Source organism: Ursus arctos, unplaced genomic scaffold, assembly GCF_023065955.2.
Source record: "Ursus arctos isolate Adak ecotype North America unplaced genomic scaffold, UrsArc2.0 scaffold_28, whole genome shotgun sequence".
In the NCBI taxonomy this organism is placed as follows: Eukaryota; Metazoa; Chordata; class Mammalia; order Carnivora; family Ursidae; genus Ursus; species Ursus arctos.
The window spans coordinates 29,887,312-29,904,999 of NW_026622963.1; the positions used below are offsets into that span (position 1 = coordinate 29,887,312).

At 50.2% G+C, this 17,688-nt stretch overlaps 1 protein-coding gene across 18 annotated transcripts in view; it reads left to right on the forward strand.

Moving 5' to 3' along the window:
• Nucleotides 1-17,284, forward strand: part of AKAP13 (A-kinase anchoring protein 13) — a 323,670-nt gene extending 306,386 nt beyond the window's left edge. For all 18 annotated transcript variants that reach the window (XM_044388388.3, XM_044388389.3, XM_044388391.3 and 15 more), the window contains 10 exons: nucleotides 88-269; nucleotides 393-475; nucleotides 2,783-2,977; nucleotides 5,578-5,739; nucleotides 6,292-6,362; nucleotides 6,777-6,821; nucleotides 9,782-9,832; nucleotides 10,481-10,930; nucleotides 11,639-11,972; nucleotides 12,734-17,284. In XM_044388388.3, coding sequence (XP_044244323.2) covers nucleotides 88-269; nucleotides 393-475; nucleotides 2,783-2,977; nucleotides 5,578-5,739; nucleotides 6,292-6,362; nucleotides 6,777-6,821; nucleotides 9,782-9,832; nucleotides 10,481-10,930; nucleotides 11,639-11,972; nucleotides 12,734-12,783 — 1,623 coding nt within the window. In that variant the 3' untranslated portion in view covers nucleotides 12,784-17,284. The remainder of the gene's footprint in view (nucleotides 1-87; nucleotides 270-392; nucleotides 476-2,782; nucleotides 2,978-5,577; nucleotides 5,740-6,291; nucleotides 6,363-6,776; nucleotides 6,822-9,781; nucleotides 9,833-10,480; nucleotides 10,931-11,638; nucleotides 11,973-12,733) is intronic.
• Nucleotides 17,285-17,688: the final 404 nt, after the last annotated feature.

A 17,688-nucleotide genomic window follows, 5' to 3' on the forward strand; every position in this document is an offset into this window, starting at 1 on the left:
CATACATCTGGTCTTACCTTAGATCAGAGTGGTTCTTGAGAGAGTATCGTATGCCTTTCTTACATCGACCCTCTCCCCTTTTTCCAGGACCAGAAATCAACAGTGATCTCGTTAAAGAAGCTGATTGTCAGGGAAGTAGCACATGAGGAAAAAGGCTTGTTCCTAATCAGTATGGGGATCAGGGACCCAGAGATGGTGGAAGTGCACGCCAGCTCCAAAGAGGAGCGGAACAGCTGGATTCAGATCATCCAGGACACGATCAACACCCTGTGAGTGAAACGCCAGGGCCCATCGTGGCCTCTGTGGTTCTGTCCTAGAGGGGGCAGTGACCAGAGCCACCGACATCGTGGGGGCTGTTGGTTCATTTTGTTTGGTTTTGGTTTTGGTTTTAGGAACAGAGATGAAGATGAAGGAATTCCTAGTGAGAATGAGGAGGAAAAGAGGATGCTGGACACCAAAGCCCGAGAACTGAAAGGTAAGGCTGCCAGAAGCATCTGGGACCTTGTCCGTGGCGCGAGTACAGGTGCGGGGACTACTAGCGGCCCCTCGGCTCCAGAGCTGTCCCAGCAGCCGCTTCAAAACAGGGAGGTGAATGGCTTTTAACGAAAGAGCAACCGAAGCTGAGCTGACATGGGTCCCAGGTCCCATAAAACAGCCGTCAGAAGGTGTCTGACATACATCAAGGGGATATTGATTCTCTCTTCTCACTTTCTCTGTTCTGGGATCCTGGTGACATTCTTTGTACTTTGTCACGAAGAATTTGCTAAATCTCACGGTCATATTCGAGATTCAGACAGAAAAGTACTTGAGGAAAAGAATTTTCCAGTTAATCTGTTTTTATCAGTTACCCCTGTCACCGCGCTGTGTGTCCACCATGAGTTATGAGGTGGTTCTGGGGGAGGTGTGCTCACCAGTTATGCTTGACCTCTGTTTACTGAGTCCCTGCTGTTCCGGGTAGTCTTGTCAACACCCCTGCAAGACATGTATGCCAGTCCCCGTTGTGCAGAAGAGAAAGCTGAGGCCCACAAAGGCCTCGTGGTCCAGGGTTGCATACGTGAGCGTGGTGGAGGATTCTGCTCCCCTGCCATCTAAACAGCAGGGCCGATGCTCCCCTCTTTGCCCGTGCTTATCGGACGTTCTGAAGTAAAGACTGTGCTTTGGGCAGAAATAAGGCCCAGAGTGAAATAAATGTAAGCACCCGAGGAGTTTGGTTAGTCCTTTAAGCTGGACAAAGCAATAACACTGTGTTTGGGGGGTGGGGAGGCAGATTTAGGCTGAAGCCAGAGTTACACCTGATTTATTGGCCCCTGATTAGTATGGCAGGGATGAAAACTTCCTTCTCTTCACATGCATGAAGCCCCCGACCAGGCATACTAAGTGCTGGGGCTGCAGAGATTCCTAAAGCAGCATCCCTGCTGTCAGGGAGCCCCCGTGAGCAAGGAAGACCTACGGAAATGATGGGACTAGACCACAAGCTCATATAAAGGATGCGGGACCTAATCCTGCCTGTGAAGCTGACACATGAGTGAGTCTATAGCAGTTACTGCACCAGACAAGAGGAGCAGTTAGGGGAAGTGAAAGAGGACTTGAGTGTGTGTGATGTCTGGGGGGGGGTCACGGCCAAGAAATTGGGGATTTAGCTGGAAGGGCAGCAGGGCTTGAACAGCAACAAGGGAATGATACAGTTTGTGTCGCAAAATTTCAACCTAAATTGTCTCAGTTGGCATTGAAGCCAGTGGGCGAATTGCTTGAGGGAGTGGGGGAGCCACTGGGAGTGGAAAGCCCGACTGGGAGGCTCATGGGAGAGGGGTGGCTGTGTATGTTAGGGCGGAGCAGGAAGACAGAAGCCCTCCCAGGTCCTCAGAGTGGCCCAGCTGAAGGATGAAGGTGATGTTGGCTGAGGAAGGGATCACACGCCAGAGGGAGGAGGGGGACGGCAAGAATGGAGAAAAGAGCTCTCTGACAAGCCGAGGATGAGGCATCTCAGTAGAGCTAGCCACGCGCTGGTGGAACTCTTGACCTGGCGCTCAGAAAAGCGGGCAGGATTCAGGCTGCTCTGCGTGAGTTACCAGCACACGGGAAGTCACTGAAGCCAGGGGAGGGAGTATCCCTAGAAGGACTTGTGTGAGGTGTAAGGGGCCGCCCAGGATGGAGCTAGGAGCAAGCCCAGGTATTACTCCATTGCACATGTCAGGAAGAGAACCAGTGGTATCATCCAAGTGAACCGGGGGGGGGCGGGGGTTAAAAGGAGAAAGGTAGGGCGCCTGGGTGGCTCAGTCGGTTAATTGTCCGACTCTTGACTTCAGCTCAGGTCATGAGATCAAGTCCCATGTCAGGCTCCATGCTCAGTGCAGAGTCAGCTGGAGATTCTTTCTCTCCCTCTGCCCCTCCCCCTGCTCACACACCGTCCAGATAGATAGATAGATTGATAGATAAAATCTTCAAAAAAAAAAAAAAAAAAGGAATCATCCATGCTGGAGAAGATGAAACCCAGGCTTCATTGGATCAGTAATGAAGGGTAGCCTTGGAAAGAGCAGATGCAGACAAGAGTGGGTTGAGAAACAGGAGGTAGGAGAGTGGGAACAAAATACAGGTTTGTTATGTCAGAAATTCTGATTTTGCCTGGAACGCTGGATGGAAGTTGCCATTGCAGTGAAAAAGGAGGTTGGAAGTGGAGCTGTGTTGTCTGTTGTGCCACCAATGACCACAAGGTGGCACTCGTGTCCTGGTCGTCTCTTACTTAACACAGGTCAAGTTACCAGATCTTTTCTCCATTCTGCAGAGCAACTTCAACAGAAGGACCAGCAGATCCTCCTCTTACTGGAAGAGAAGGAGATGATTTTCCGAGACATGACTGAGTGCAGCACCCCCTTGCCGGAGGACTGCTCCCCAACTCACAGCTCTAGAATCCTCTTCCGCTCCAACACAGAAGAGGCTCTCAAAGGAGGACCTTTAATGAAAAGTGCAATAAATGAGGGTAATTGCCCCTCTTAATCTCTTCCCAAAGTGCTTTTATGCACTAACATTACCTACCAAATTTTACTTTTCTATTGTAAAATAAAATACAGATAAAGAAAACAACCCAAAACAAATATTTTGTTTAGTAAATTATTACAAGGGAACATCCTTGTAACCAGTACCCAGGTCAAGAAATAAAATGTGGCCAGACCGCGTAGCCCTTCCACTCGTTCTGTCCCCATGCAAGCTTCCTCCCTCCCTCCCTCCTTCCAGAAAGGAACAGGTGCTGTGACTTACACGTTTCCATGCAGTTCTATGGCCAGGGGCCTATTTGTAGACACTATAGTCTAGTCTTGCTTGTGTTTTTTCATAGGCCTTTTCAGATCCCTAATTTCCGGGCCTCCCCACCATCCCTTTCTTTTCCACATAATTTATCTTTAAAGAGTCTGAGCTTTTTGACCTAAAGTGTCTCTCAGAGTCCAGCTTTTGTTCACACAGGGGTTCTGTTCTTCTGTCTGCTAGTTCCTTCAGATTCGCAGCTGGATTCAGAGGCTTAATTACTCAGGTTTGATCCCCGTGGTAAGCTGTGTTCTGGGAGTGTTGGGCTCCTTTATCAGAGGCACAAGATAGCTAGCTGTCTCCTTCTTTGTAACATGCAGGAAAAGGAAGATTAAAGGAGAAAACACCCAGTATTTATTCTTTTTTTTACCAATTATCAGGACAGTGAATTGCCTGTGGTCATCCTCTAAAGGTGACCCTTACTTTTTAGATATTATTACAGACTCACGAATTTATACCTGTTTGATGGTTTTCACCGTCCTAAACATTCAGAATGTCCTCTGTTTGCCAACCAGCGCCTCTGTGTTTGGCTTCCAGGTGCTTCTGACATGACCCCAGCAGTTTCGGAGAGCTTCGTTGCTCTTTGGTATATTAAGATGTTCTAGACTCACCTTGTTTTCTGCCCAGTCTAGAGTCCTTTCTCTAAGGAACTCTTGTTTCTTTTAGTCAGAAATGATGACCCCAGTCTGGGCAGTAGAGATGGTCATTGCTGCTGGGGTTTTCATTACGTTGTTTGTCGTTTTGCATGTCTGGAGCTCATCCTTTAGTAGATGTCTCGGGAACGCTGCACCCTGTGTCCTTGCACACTGGTGATAATTTGTGCAATGTAAAGCTCGAAAGTCTGCTCCATGTGATATGAAATCCTTGGTTCACATTTTCTTTCCTCGGGTGTCCTAATTGCTCTTAAATGTTCTCTCTTTCCTGGCGTAAAGCACTGCTGTCAGAATGTGATCATAATTTCAGTTCTCCCCTTGTAAGTCCCATGCTTTCTGCCTAGGCGCCCAAAGAGCTACTTTTTCAAAATCCAGGTAGTTTTACTAGTATATGCCTCAGTGTTGGGGTTTTTCTGGGTTGGTGTTATCAGGGTCACAGTGTTCTAATTGGTTTCAGAGTGTTTCAATTTCAGAAAAGTGTTCTTAAATTATAGCTTTTAGTATTTTTCCTCTGCCCTTGTTTTGCGTCTCTTCTTCAAGAACTCCCGTTACCCACATGCGGTACCCCCCTCTGCCTGTCCTCCGTAGGCATTGTTCTCTTCACGCTTTGTGTATCTCCATCTTTTTCATGTTTCAGTATTCTTCCTTCCACCTTCTGGTAAGTCATTTTCTGTTGGGTTTATTTTGCTCTTATGATCTAGTTTTCCTCTCTAAAATGATCATTTCTCTTTGTTTCCACTTCTTGGCGTCTCTGTGTTTCCCGATTCTGCCCTGGGTTCCTCCATGGCCGTGTCCTCTCCTTGCAGTAAGTAGCCCGTGCACTTCTTGGACACGTCTCTCTGAGGTGCTGTTACCCCACGAGAGGAGTCGTGCCCCTCGTTTTCTCTCTCTCTCTTTTTACTTAGCGTTGTGTGGGGTTTGACTTGGATGTTTCCCACTTGCTCATTTTTACATGAAGTAAGTTACCTCAGTTTCTGGGTTCAGATAGCTTTTCTCACTTCAAAGGACTCTGATTGTTTCCGTGGAGTGTTTTTTTAAAAATACGATGGCTTATTTTATGAGTTTCCCTGCCTCTTTTTCCTTCCTTCATTCCATCTGGACCTCCTCTGTTGCTCCTCTCCAGCTCAAATTTTATTCCACTTTTAGCACTTTCTCCTTTCTGTGGGACACTGCTCTAGGAAGGAAGCCTCGCTGGTCAGATTTGAGAATTCCAATCCGTAGACTACTCTGATCCCTTGGACTCACTGTGGCGGTGGGAAAAGCCCTGCCGGCTTTAGCACTGCTCTGAAATTGGCCCATCTTACTTCCCAGGGAATTCTTTTTGGCTACTTTGGGTCTGACTCTAGAAGGCCATGCCCCTTCCAGTAAATTACTCTGTCTTCCCCGTGCCCTTTCGAATTTCCTAGACCTCGTGTAAATAAGGCTAAAGGCTTCATCCATGAATTCCCAGTAGAATCCAGCTGCAACACGTATCCTGAGCTGAGAACTTTCTCTGAGCAAAGGAAGTCACCTAGTCACTCTGGAATTTTCTGATCATGCTCCCTGTACATCTTGTGCATTACCATGAGATTTTCTTTTTCTTAGTGGAAGACGAAATGTCATTTTTGCATGTTTCCTTTTTTCCCAGTGGAGATCCTTCAAGGTTTGGTGAGTGGAAGCCTGGGAGGCCCGCTTGGGCAGGCTGTCAGTAGCCCTGTTGAGCAAGAAGGCATGGTTGGTCCTGTTTCCTTGCCCCGGAGAGCAGAGACCTTTGGGGGATTCGACAGCCATCAGATGAATGCTTCAAAAGGTAAATGATTTAGGGGCCCCTGGCTGGCTTAGTCCGTAGTACATGCGACTCTTGAGCTCAGGGTCGTGAGTTCAAGCCCCACATTGGGCCTAGAGCTTACTTTAAAACAAAGTGAATGATTTAGAGCCCATACTTCTGTAGGTGATCCTTGACTAGCACGCACAACCAGAAATGAGCTCACTGTCTGGTAGCTCCATCTCCTCTGTCCCATTCAGTCCGTAGAAGTGGTAGTGAGAGCTCGTTGAGTAGCGAGCTCCTAAAACACTCAAGAACCTCTATCGGTGTCATGTTGATTTTGAGTAATAAAAAACAGTTTCCTGGGATCTCAGCTAAGCTGTGGCCAAAGGAGTAATAATACTCGTTTTTCCTTTCTGCTTCCAATTCTTCTGCGGCCATAAAATTCTTAATAATCACTTAGCTGCCCCCAGGTGACTTCCCCCTTTTTGGCATTAACAAGATGCAGGAATACCATATCCCGAAGCTATATATATTGTATTCTTTTCTTGGCTAATCTGTTCCACAACTTAAAAAAAAAAAACTTCTTTGTTCCAGGAGGTGAGAAGGAAGAGGGAGAGGATGGCCAAGATCTGAGGAGAACCGAATCTGATAGTGGTCTGAAAAAGGTATTTTTCTAAAACCTCTACATCCATAATCCTTGCAATTAGTCCCCTTGGATCTTGTTTTGGTTGCCTGACTTGCTGTCATTTCCTGCTGCAAGAGGAAAGCACATTTGGAAGCAAACCCTACAATTAAAGAGCCCCGTGTTCCCGGCTGTTAGGCCTCGGGCGCAGAACCCCGCACTCACACCCCTCACTCCCCCACGGCCCCAGCATGGAGAGCTTTGGGTCAGTGGCCCCACCAGCCTGCACTCTCTAGGGGCTCAGTTGACTCCAGCCTCAAACCTTCGTTACCCTGCGGCGGGAGGCTGTGGTGGGAAAGAACGAAAATGGGAAGCCCGAGCGTAATTGAGACACACGTTGAATACTATTTTTGCCTCAGGATCTTTTTTTTTTTTAATGCATGTTTTTGTTTTATAGGGTGGAAATGCTAACCTGGTATTTATGCTTAAAAGAAACAGTGAGGTAAGGGCATTATGAGCTCCGTGTAAGAAGAGGATGTTGTCATAATTGCTAGGCAGTGATGTGTTTTGCTGTCATGAACAAGCTGACTCCTGCTTCGATCTGTACACTTAGCGGTGGGGTCGCCACTTTCCTGACCTTGCTGTTTCCCTGCCCCCGCCCCCCCGCCCCGGGGCATGGTCCTGGAATTGCTCCAGACCGTGGCCTACTCACAGGGCCTCGGCTTCTCTGTCCTTGAGAAGCAGGCCTCTTGCTTTCTGGGAACACGCACTACCATGCCTGCTTGCCTGGTGCCAAAAGCGCCAAGTGTGGGCCATGGCAGCTCAACTTGTGGGTCCCTCTGCGTAGTAACATCCCATCCTGCGAGGACTCAGGTTGCGTTTTCTGCTTTGAGCACCGCTTTTCACTCGCTGTGCGTCACTCTGAAAGCAGCCTTGGTGTCCCTCTCGTTGGAGAGCAGGCTCCGAGGGGGTCTCCCTCCCCTTCCTCCTTTCAGTTCTGCTGACCCCGCCGGGGCACCGTGCCTCTCCCGCTCGCGTCCCCGCTCCTTGCCGCCAAATCCTGTTCCCCAGGCCGCCACCCTCTCCTGACTTGCATGGCTCAGGGCGGCCAGGTGTGTGTACTTAGATGAGTGACAGGGGCCTGTGGGGCGTCCCTCTCGGGTGCTTGTGTTTCTTCTGGCTTTTAACATAGTATCTTAAGTCCCTGAGGAGCTTTGTTCTAAATTTTTAAATTAGAAGGAACTTTCCCCTGCTCCCCCCTAAGACGCAGAGGGATAGGGGTATTTTTTGTTGGTTGGCATGACGTTCTGAAGGCAGCCCCCTCCGTGTGTTTTCCTTAAACGAAATAAACTTACTCTCAGACTGTTGCTCTGTCTGCTGCTCAAATGAAATTTCGCCCTTACTTTTCTGTTTGATGACTTTTTCCCCTGTATTTCATGACAAGGGTCAGGTAAGAAAGTACCAGACCAGGGCTTTTCAGGCATTCCAGTGCATATGACACACTGCGGACGCCCAGCCACAGTCCGCTGGTCTTTGGTGACCTCTGTTTATTAAGAATAAACTGAAAAGAGGAGTAAAAAGTGTTTTCTCAGAAGAGTTAAGCCTGATAATTTTTTTTGAGTTTTGTCCTAAGTACAGTTGATCCTTGAATAACACAGGTCTATTTAATATGCAAGTGTTTTTCGATAAATATAGTGCAGTACTATAAATGTGTTATGTTTTTAGTAGCATTCTTTTTTCTAGCCTACTTTTATAAGAATACAGGGTATAATACATATAAAAATATGTGCTAATGGACTATGTTATGGGTAAGACTTCAGGTCAACAGTAGGCTATTTGTAAAGTCTTTGGAGAGTCAGAAATTATACATGGATTTTCTGCTGTGCGAGGGAATTGGCACCCCAACCCCTACGTTGCTCATGGGTCAACTGTATTATAAAAGGAATATGTGGTCATGGTAGAAAGTTTGAAAAATGTCCAAAAAAAAGTAAAATAATCCCACCACTGAGAAATAACTACTGTTAAATGTTTGGTGTTTATATTTCCAGACTTTTCTTCTACACGACATATATTTATGCATCTAAGTTTGTGTGAGTGTGAATAGTACAAAAATAGTTTTATATCATTTATATCCGTACTCCCTGGAGCTTCGTGTCCTTTTTTCTCGTAACACGTTGGCAGCATTTCCCCAGACCTGCGTGCACAAGCATGCTCTTTCACGGCTCCATGTTGTTCTGTCGTGTGCCGCGGTGTAGCTCATTCTTCCTCTAGGTTTTCACGTGGGATTTGATGCAGCGCTGCCGTGCTCTAGAAAGAAGTGGGTGCGGCGTGCGCCCCTTCCCTCCGCACAAGGCCATCCTTGCTTTCACCAGCATTGGGAACGATCCGTTTTTAACTGACGTGCTGTTGGTTTCATAAGTGCAAGTGGTATTTTATTTTTCGTCTCTTTGATGTCAAATAAAGGTGAACCATTTTTAATAGGTCATATATATAGTTGGCCATATATATAGTTGGCCATTTGTAGTTCTTTTGCAGATTGCTGGTTTGTGTTGCCCTTTTTCTTCCTAAGGTATGCGTTTCTCATTGACCCACAGGAGCCTTTTTTTAAGTGAAGGGATTTTCCCTTTGGCTTCTTGTTCAGAGTGTCCCTGGATTTTCTGTTTTATTTTACATTTCACACAGTGACAGGGAAGGGTGCATCTGTGGCTGCTTGTCTTGCTGCTTCGAAAAGCTGCCTGTTTCACGATCAGAAGAGACAGTCTCATTTTTTCTTACAACTCTCTCATGGTTTTTTTTTTTCTGTTTGAATCTGTTTGGTGTGAGCCAGGATCCCAGTTTAATTCTTCCCAAAGCTCCCGCCCATTTTCTCAGAGCAGTTTGTGGAATCTCCTTTCCTGCCGCATTGATTTAGGAACGCTACTTCCATCCTGAATGCCTGTGACTTGCTCTGGGCTTTCTGTTCTTTTTTTTTTTTAAGATTTTATTTATTTATTTGACAGAGATAGAGACAGCCAGCGAGAGAGGGAACGCAAGCAGGGGGAGTGGGAGAGGAAGAAGCAGGCTCATAGCGGAGGAGCCTGATGTGGGGCTCGATCCCATAACGCCAGGATCACGCCCTGAGCCGAAGGCAGACGCTTAACCGCTGTGCCACCCAGGCGCCCCCTGGGCTTTCTGTTCTGTTACGACGTGTGCACGTCGTTCTAGAGTTGGAGCTCTGTGCTGTCTCTAGTGCGTGCCGACGGCCTCCTGCGCAGCTGGCTCATTTGCTGGATCCTGTTTTGTATCTCTCGGCCATCTGTAGTACCTGCTTATTCTTCTTAAAGGTGCTTTCAGTCTGGAAACATTCCCTTCAGATCCAGGCCCCTTGCTGTGTGGTTAGGGGGTTATGCTCGAGACAGGACACGGTGTGGTGGGTTCTGAGACTCCGTCCTGACGTGACGTTTCCATTGCTTCCTTTCACAGCAGGTTGTCCAGAGTGTCGTTCACCTCCACGAACTCCTCAGCACGCTGCAGGTACGGGCCTTTCTCCGTCATCCCTTCACTTAAGGGTATTGTGGGCCTGGATCTTTGAGGTCTGGGCTGCTTGTGGGTAAAGTGGGGCCCTCAGTCAAGACCAGGCTGGCTGTCATGATGAGAAGATGGAATTGATGAATAGCTGATGACGGTAGACTATAGGTGCTGCTGGTAACCTTAGGGCAGAGCCGGTGAAGTGCTAACATGGTTTAGGTGCTTTATTTAGCATGACTGTAAGTTTCCCTATCTCTGTGTAGTATGTGGATAGGGAAGTCCTCCCCCACAGAAATGCTGTTTAGCACTTTCTGGGAATTATCCTTTAATTCTGCCCACTTCCTTTCTCAAAGCTGTAACGGATCCAATTCCTACTTCCTCCCACCTCCAGAACACATATGCCCCCACCCCGAGCAGTGTCAACAGCGAGTGACCAAGTGTAACAAGATTCTGGGTCCCCGCACAGTTGACAGTCCTGTGGGCTAAGTGCCCCCAGGGGCCCCGGGCACTTGACTCCGAGGTTAGAGTGGAGCTTTCCGACCAGACTCGCCTAAAAACGAGGGGAGAGCTGTGGTCTGTCCCGTGCCCGGTGCCCCCCCACCCCGCGGCGGGCAGGACCGGTCGCACCTCCCCCCTCCGCGTGTCCCCCCGCAGGGCGTGGTGCTGCAGCAGGACAGCTACATCGAGGACCAGAAGCTGCTGCTGGCGGAGCGCGCGCTCACGCGGAGCTCATCGCGCCCCAGCTCCCTGGTGGAGCAGGAGAAGCAGCGCAGCCTGGAGAAGCAGCGCCAGGACCTGGCCAACCTGCAGAAGCAGCAGGCGCAGCACCTGGAGGAGAAGCGGCGGCGCGAGCGCGAGTGGGAGGCCCGCGAGAGGGCGCTGCAGGAGCGCGAGGTGCGGCTGGCCCAGCGCGAGCAGGACGTGCGGCGCGGCCAGCAGGACCTGGAGCGCGAGCGCGACGAGCTGCAGCACAAGAAGGGCGCCTACCAGTGCGACCTGGAGAGGCTGCGCGCCGCCCAGAAGCAGCTGGAGCGCGAGCAGGAGCAGCTGCGGCGGGACGCCGAGCGACTCAGCCAGAGGCAGGCGGAGCACGACGCCTGTCAGGTGCGGGGAGGCCGGGGCACTGGGACGGTGCAGGCAGGGGGGCGCCTCGCGGAGCCCAGGTGGGGCGGAAAGCCCCTCGGTGTGGAGCACAGGGACCCCGAGCTTAAGTAGTCAGGGAGCCTCCGTGGGCATTGAGGAACACGGACACCCATGGCCCACCCGCCTGTGTTTGATTGACTGACCTGGGGCTCGGGGAGGAAATTCAAGTAGCATCTTCCAGACGGGGTGCAGTTCAGCTTCCCCCCGAGGTGCTCGGGTGTATGGCGGGAGCAGCGCCGGGCTCTGTCTTGGTTCTCAAGATGTAAGGGTGGATTCCGCCCCCTCCCCACCCCCGCACAGGGGCCACACGGACCAGACATGCTCCTCTCTACCCTTTCACGTCCGACTCCCCACCACCCTCTAACCTGACAGGTTCCCACAATCCTTTGGCCCTGAAATAATACTCCACAGCCCTGTTCACATAAGCAGCTCTCCTGTCTCATCAGGGAATGGTATCAAAGGTGATATTTGTAGCACTTTCCCAGGTACTAGTGGGGGGGAGCTAGTTAAGTCCTGAATCCTTTTACAGCAGGTGTCGTGGCCTCCAAGCAAGTGGGTACACACCGGGCTGACACCCCCTCCCCATTGACTTCAGCCAGCCTGTAGTGAGCGGGCACCGGAGATGCCGCCAGCCCCTGACTTAGAACCTCTTGTTTTGACCATGTACAGGTGTCCCATCAACATGCCAAGCTGCTGAGGATCCCGTCCTTCCTTCTGAATCCTGAGGAGTCCCCCTTGCCATCTGTACCTCCCATAGCCAAATCAGGATCCCTGGACTCAGAACTCTCTGTGTCCCCAAAAAGGAACAGCATCTCTCGGACACACAAAGATAAGGGGCCTTTTCACATACTGAGTTCCACCAGCCAGACAAACAAAGTACCAGAGGGTCAGAGCCAGACCCCCGTGCCTGCCTCCGCCTCCACCCGCCTGTTTGGGTTAGCTAAGCCAAAGGATAAGAAGGAGAAAAAGAAGAAGAACAAAGGCAGCCGCTCTCAGCCCGGTGGTGAGTGACCTATGCCAGGTCTCCCTACGGCCATGTTGCTCCTGGATCCTGAAAGCGTGGGGAGGCTTAAACAGAGGGGGCCCCTCGGCTGTGTCAGAGCTGCTCCGCCTGCTCTGCCTGCGGACGACTACCGGGTCTCCACTAAGAACACTGGCTCTGGGCATTTCAGATCCCCTCTGTGTGCACGCAGGTGCCAAGGAGAGAGTGCCCGTCTCAGTTTTGGGGCATTTGTTACCCAGTTGAGGGACTGAAACTCACCTCACTGAAGACTGAAGTCTTTCCTGCTTTCCTGTAGGTCTAGTCCAGTCGTCAGTGTAACTAGTACTTGGCGCGCATTTCCCAAGGTCTGATTAGCCCTGCACGTGGCTGTGTGAAGTAGGTGATGCCGAGCTCGGAGAGACCAACAACTGTGCCTGCCCACACCGAGCTTGATTAAATCCCACTAGCCGAGGCTACCAGTTTGTGCAGCCCTGAGTCCTCCCTCTGTCCTCCTCGTGAGGATTGCACCCTCCCATCTCCCTGGGAGCTCAAAGAGCAGTTCTGTTTCCGGGCCTGTTTGGGAGTAGGAAGTCCAGTGCTTTGTCAAGTTAAAGGGACCAGTGGACAGCGAGGGTACCAGTCAGGGAGCCCCAGTGGATGGGAGGGCGGTGGATTGCCCACCAGGCCAGCGTCTGCATCCCAGAAGACGGGTTGAGGAGGAAAGGGAGTTCAATGAGCAGTTTTTTTCTGAAGTTCTTTCTCCTTGGTTTCCCCTTTGCTAGATGGCCCCATGTCAGAAGTGCCCGCAGAGGGTGAAGAGATCTTCTGCTGACCCTGCCCTCTGCCCTGGCCACTGCCTCCTGTCCTGGCCCGTGGTTACCAGCCCCACCTCTCCTGCTGTTTCTGGGTGTGGTCTCTTACCTTGGACACCGGAGCTGCCCCAGGTCCTGGACCAGAGGAACAAATGGTCTCAAATGTCAGGGTGGGGCAGGAGACCTGGGTTCGGAGGCGGCTGCCGACAGCTCCTGGCTTGGGCCCGGCCCTACTGAGGATGTTACACTGAACGTAGGTAGCCTCACAAGTCCAGGCGATGGTTTCGGACATGTCAGGAATCTGTAACGGCTGAAAGAAGTTTCCAAATAAGGTCTGAAATTCTACCTGCCTTTTTTTGAGGGACACAAGCAACAAACAGCAGATAGTTTGGACTTGGTCTGTGTACATAGTTACCCGTCTGCATATACACATGGGGCGTGCCAGAGTTAGGCGCTGTCTGCAGCAGAGGCCTGGTCAGCTTGGCGCAGGAGTGCTCCCCGGCCCTGCGCTGGGAGCACTCGGGCGCTAGGCGCGTCACCCCCTAGTCCTCCAAGGCGGTTTTCCTGTCCCCCTACCCCGTGCACACCTCACCTCTTTCTGCATATATTTCTCATTTCATTTTAGAAGGGATGGCAAACATTTGTGAAAACCAGTGAGAGAAGGCATGATGTGTTTAAAAAGCATATATATATATATATATATATATGCATACACATATGATCTGTACCACCTTGACTTTGGTGTTGTCATTTAAAAAAAAATCTGATTTTAACATGAAATCCAAAGAAATCATAGACTGGCTTTCCAAGATGTTTGCCCACACATAACTCTGGGCACAGATGAAGTGGCGAAGTCTCCTCGTCCTTACTCCTGCATTGTGACACTTTTTGGTTGTCACTGACCCACAGCCTCCTGGTACCATCCCAGGGGAAGCTGCTGCTCCGGCAGTGAGGTGGTCCCCACCCCTGCGCTGGGGTTCAGGTGAAGGTGTTGGGCCCCTCCATCATCATTTTTACACCAGTACGGCCTGAGAAGTAGCTGGCCCAGGTGTGGCCGGGAAAGTCCTCATTCTGTATCCAGAGGCCAAGCCAGAAATTGATTGCCTAAAACGTTTTTCAAATCTAAAGGTCTGTTGTTACTGTCCTCCACCCCTCGAAGGCGCCACGGTTGCGGCCTGGTTTCTCTTCTTTCCTGCACTGTGGGTGACGGTATTTGCTTGAGGCTTGTCACCAGCTGCCAGGAGCAGGACGGTTCGTGGAGTTCCTCTGAGGCCCCATCTCCCTGCTGGACCCTGGACAAGTCTGCTTTCAATGTGCCCTTCCATGCCTGCTTTTTGCCCCTCAGGAGCATGGGTCTTCAAACATACTTTAAAAAAAAAAAAAAACAAAATCCGTAACTTGGTGCTTGTTGATGAATTGCAAGCTGGCCTTGCAGGTGGAGATATTTATCTTTCAGTTTATTTGAAAGAGGTCTGCTTTAAAATTTTTAGCTTAGATTTGTTTATTTATTTTGTGTATGTGTGTGTGTGTGTTTTAAGGGTGAACATACTAACCCAACGGTTTCAACTCTCTGATCAGTGCAGAAAGTGAGCAGCCATCAGCGCTGTTCACTCCACGGTGTCTGTCAAAGGGCCTCGAGGGCCCAAAGGAAAATTAAAGGTTGGGGAAGAGGAATCCATTTCCTTCCCTTCTCTCACCCCCACCTCATTCTTTGATCAAGGAATGTCTTCCTTGCTTGAGGGTCAAGAAACTTGCCATCTGTGAGTCACATTCACCTATTTCGGTCACGGAGATTTCTTAGCCTTCAGAAACAGACTTTAAGAACAAAACCAGCTAAGCTAGTCATCGTTTGAACCATGTTGTACCCCCCCCCCCCCAGACCCTAAACAGTGAAAAGAAAGGTTACTTCCTTGCCTCAGTCCATCCAGCTCCGAGCCATGTCTGCCGGGGATTTCCTCAGATGCACATGGAGCCCAGCTGTCTGTTCTTGTCACCAACTCGAGTTCCCCTCTGGGGCTCGCCGTCCCGCTAGACGTGGGCTGCTGGAGGGAATGGCATCGGGGAAGGAAGCCCGTATCCTCCTTCCTCGGTGTCGACGCAGGCCAGGCCGCCCTGTTCCCTGAGCTCGCAACAGGAAGTGCTGTGGACCCCGAGTTTCTGTCCACTGCTGCCCAGCTTGATGGCTGTTTGAAAGTGTCCTTTACTCCCAGCTCGCTATGGTGTTTCAGTTGCTTTGGTGGTGGTGGTGTGTTTTTTAAATTTTAAATGGAGGCTTCACCTGTACCCACCCCCCAGTCACATAGCTCTGTCAGGTTCTGGTTGGACAAGTGGAGAATCAGACTTGGAAAGTAGCCTCCTGCCTCCACCCAACCTTCATCCAAAATCGAGTCTGCAATGCAAAGAGACAACTGCTTATTAAGAGCCGTGCTTTGACATGTCTTGCTCTGCCCAGCCCTCCCCCCCGCCCCGGGAGACGGAACTCCGGGGGACTTCTTTGTCGCGCTTGGAGAACTAACTACCTGGATTGTTGCTGCTTGTGCTTGTGGCCTTGAGAACCACTCTGGTTCTGGAGTCTAAAGCCCCATCTGGGCTCTTTTCCTGTGAGACGGGCTTGTCTGCCAGGGGGACCCTGAGGCAGTTCCCTGTTGTGTCCTCCAGCAAGCTTAAGAAAACAGATGCCTGACGTTGTGGTTAAGTTTTGGGGGACAGATAGAGACACCAGCCAGAGTCTAGTTAAGTTCCTGGAAGGAGGCTCAAAAGTTCTATCTCAAAAATTCTGTCATCTCAGAAGTTGTCATCCCAGTTGGGTGACGTGCACTTTAAACGCCCTCATCTGTTGGCTTCATTTTTGAGACAATCAACTTTGTGAACTGTTTTCTTCTTTGAAAACAGAGAGGGTTAAAAACATGCAAGTTGCCATAATTCAGCCTTTGCCAACATTCCATTCTCAACCCCACAAGAGCGACCTGTGGGGAAGAAATACTTATCAAGATTTTTTTTTTTTTTTTTTTTTTGAAAAGGGTACGACTCTTACCTTTCTCCCTCTTATGTCTCAGGGTAGCACCACTAAAGTTGTCTCTTTGAGAAGAGAATGTTCTCCCTTATTCTCTTCCCAAGCCCCTAGTAGCAGTAAGCACAAATTTTCAAGACCCTTGGGGTTTGTTGTACCTTTCCTGGGAGGGGGCAGGTATGGGGGTGCAGGAGTTGATAAAGTAGGCCCCACTGTAAGTGAAGGGCAGAACCATACCTTGGAGGCCAGGACTTGATCCAGAAGTTGCTGTTCACAGAAGTATTTGATATCTCATTGCTTGGTCCCGAAGGTGGCTTTCCCACAGCCAGTTCTTTCTTCCCAAGGATTTTGGTATTTGCCCGGGGTGGGGTGCTGCAGGCCACTCCAGTGTTGATGGGTGACCGAGTGGGCCTCAGTGGCCGTACACAGGGTAGCTTGGAGGCGACCTCAGACTCTGCCAGAGGGGCTTGACCCCCGCCCCGAGGCTTGGACGCCCTTGGACTGTGGAAGCCCAGAACCAGCTCTGCGGGTTAGATGGCAGTGATTGAGAGACGTGCGCCTTGCCCGCCCACCTTCAGCTAGACACACACATGCCCGTGGTGCTGGGCCCAGGTCCCAGCCCGGCGCTCTGGTCTCACTGACACGTGGAGACAGAGAGGAGGGCAAAGAGTTTGTTGTGGTTTGCGTCTTCATTTTTCTTCCAGTGTAGCCTAACATTCCTAGTTAACCAGAGCCTTGGAATCTACCGCCTGCTGGCCAGGTTTTAAAGTGAAAAGTATTTTAATGCTGCCATAAAAGTTAAAAAAAAAAAAAAAAAAGGAAGGGAAAAACAAAGGCTTCTTTCCTTGTACACTCATCTAATTTAATTTGTCAGAAGATTGACAGGCCTTGAATTAGTTCTCCATCTCACTAAGGTCGAAAGCCGGGCAAACCCAGCTGGCCAACATCATCCAGCCCCAGACCACGACGCCCTGCTCCACACACCTGGCCAAGCCCGGCCTGTGCTGGGGGCTCCTTGCCGCCGCAAAGCAGAGGGCACTGCCCCCCACCCGGCCTCTTCACCCCAGATACTCACCCAGCTTGAGCTCTCCAGCCTTTGCAGCCACCCGACAGGGGCCCGCCTGGTCAGCTTGCCCACGGTCACGGTTCAGCCTGTGGTTTTCTGTGCTCCTTACCCGCTGGGGGCTCGGGGGTGCCCCGACTGCAGGAGGGCGGTTACCGTACACCTCATACCTCTGCTTTTGTCGTTTCACATGCTAGACGAACATTTCTGTGCTAGAGTCTTTTAAATAAAAAAGGGTTAAAACCCAGATGCTGTATATTAATTTGTAATTATGTATAAAGTAAAGCAGTTTTAAACTGTAAAAAATTTTTTTCAGTGTGTTTTCTGGGATTTTGCCACAACATACTGGCTTTGTATTTTATTTATCTTCCTTTCTAGTTATTGGCTTCAGATTCTACTTGTAAAGTCCCCTCCACCCTTTCAAAAAATAAATGTCCTCTACATCTCAGTTGTTGCCATGTTGTATTCTGTCCCCGTGGGCTTCCTGGACAGCGTCCCAGGATACTCTGCGCTCCTGATAAAGGGATACCCCCCACTCCAGGAAGAGCCGTCTCCCCAAAGAGTACTTTTTTTTTTTAATTTTTTTTTTTTAAGATTTTATTTATTTATTTGACAGAGACAGAGACAGCCAGCGAGAGAGAGAACACAAGCAGGGGGAGTGGGAGAGGAAGAAGCAGGCTCACAGCGGAGGAGCCTGACGTGGGGCTCGATCCCATAACGCCGGGATCACGCCCTGAGCCGAAGGCAGCTGCTTAACCGCTGTGCCACCCAGGCGCCCCAGCACTTCTGTTTCTAATGTACCTCCGGGAACAGGAGTCAGGGATGGTCTGTAAGCACTCAGCGGCTCCTTGG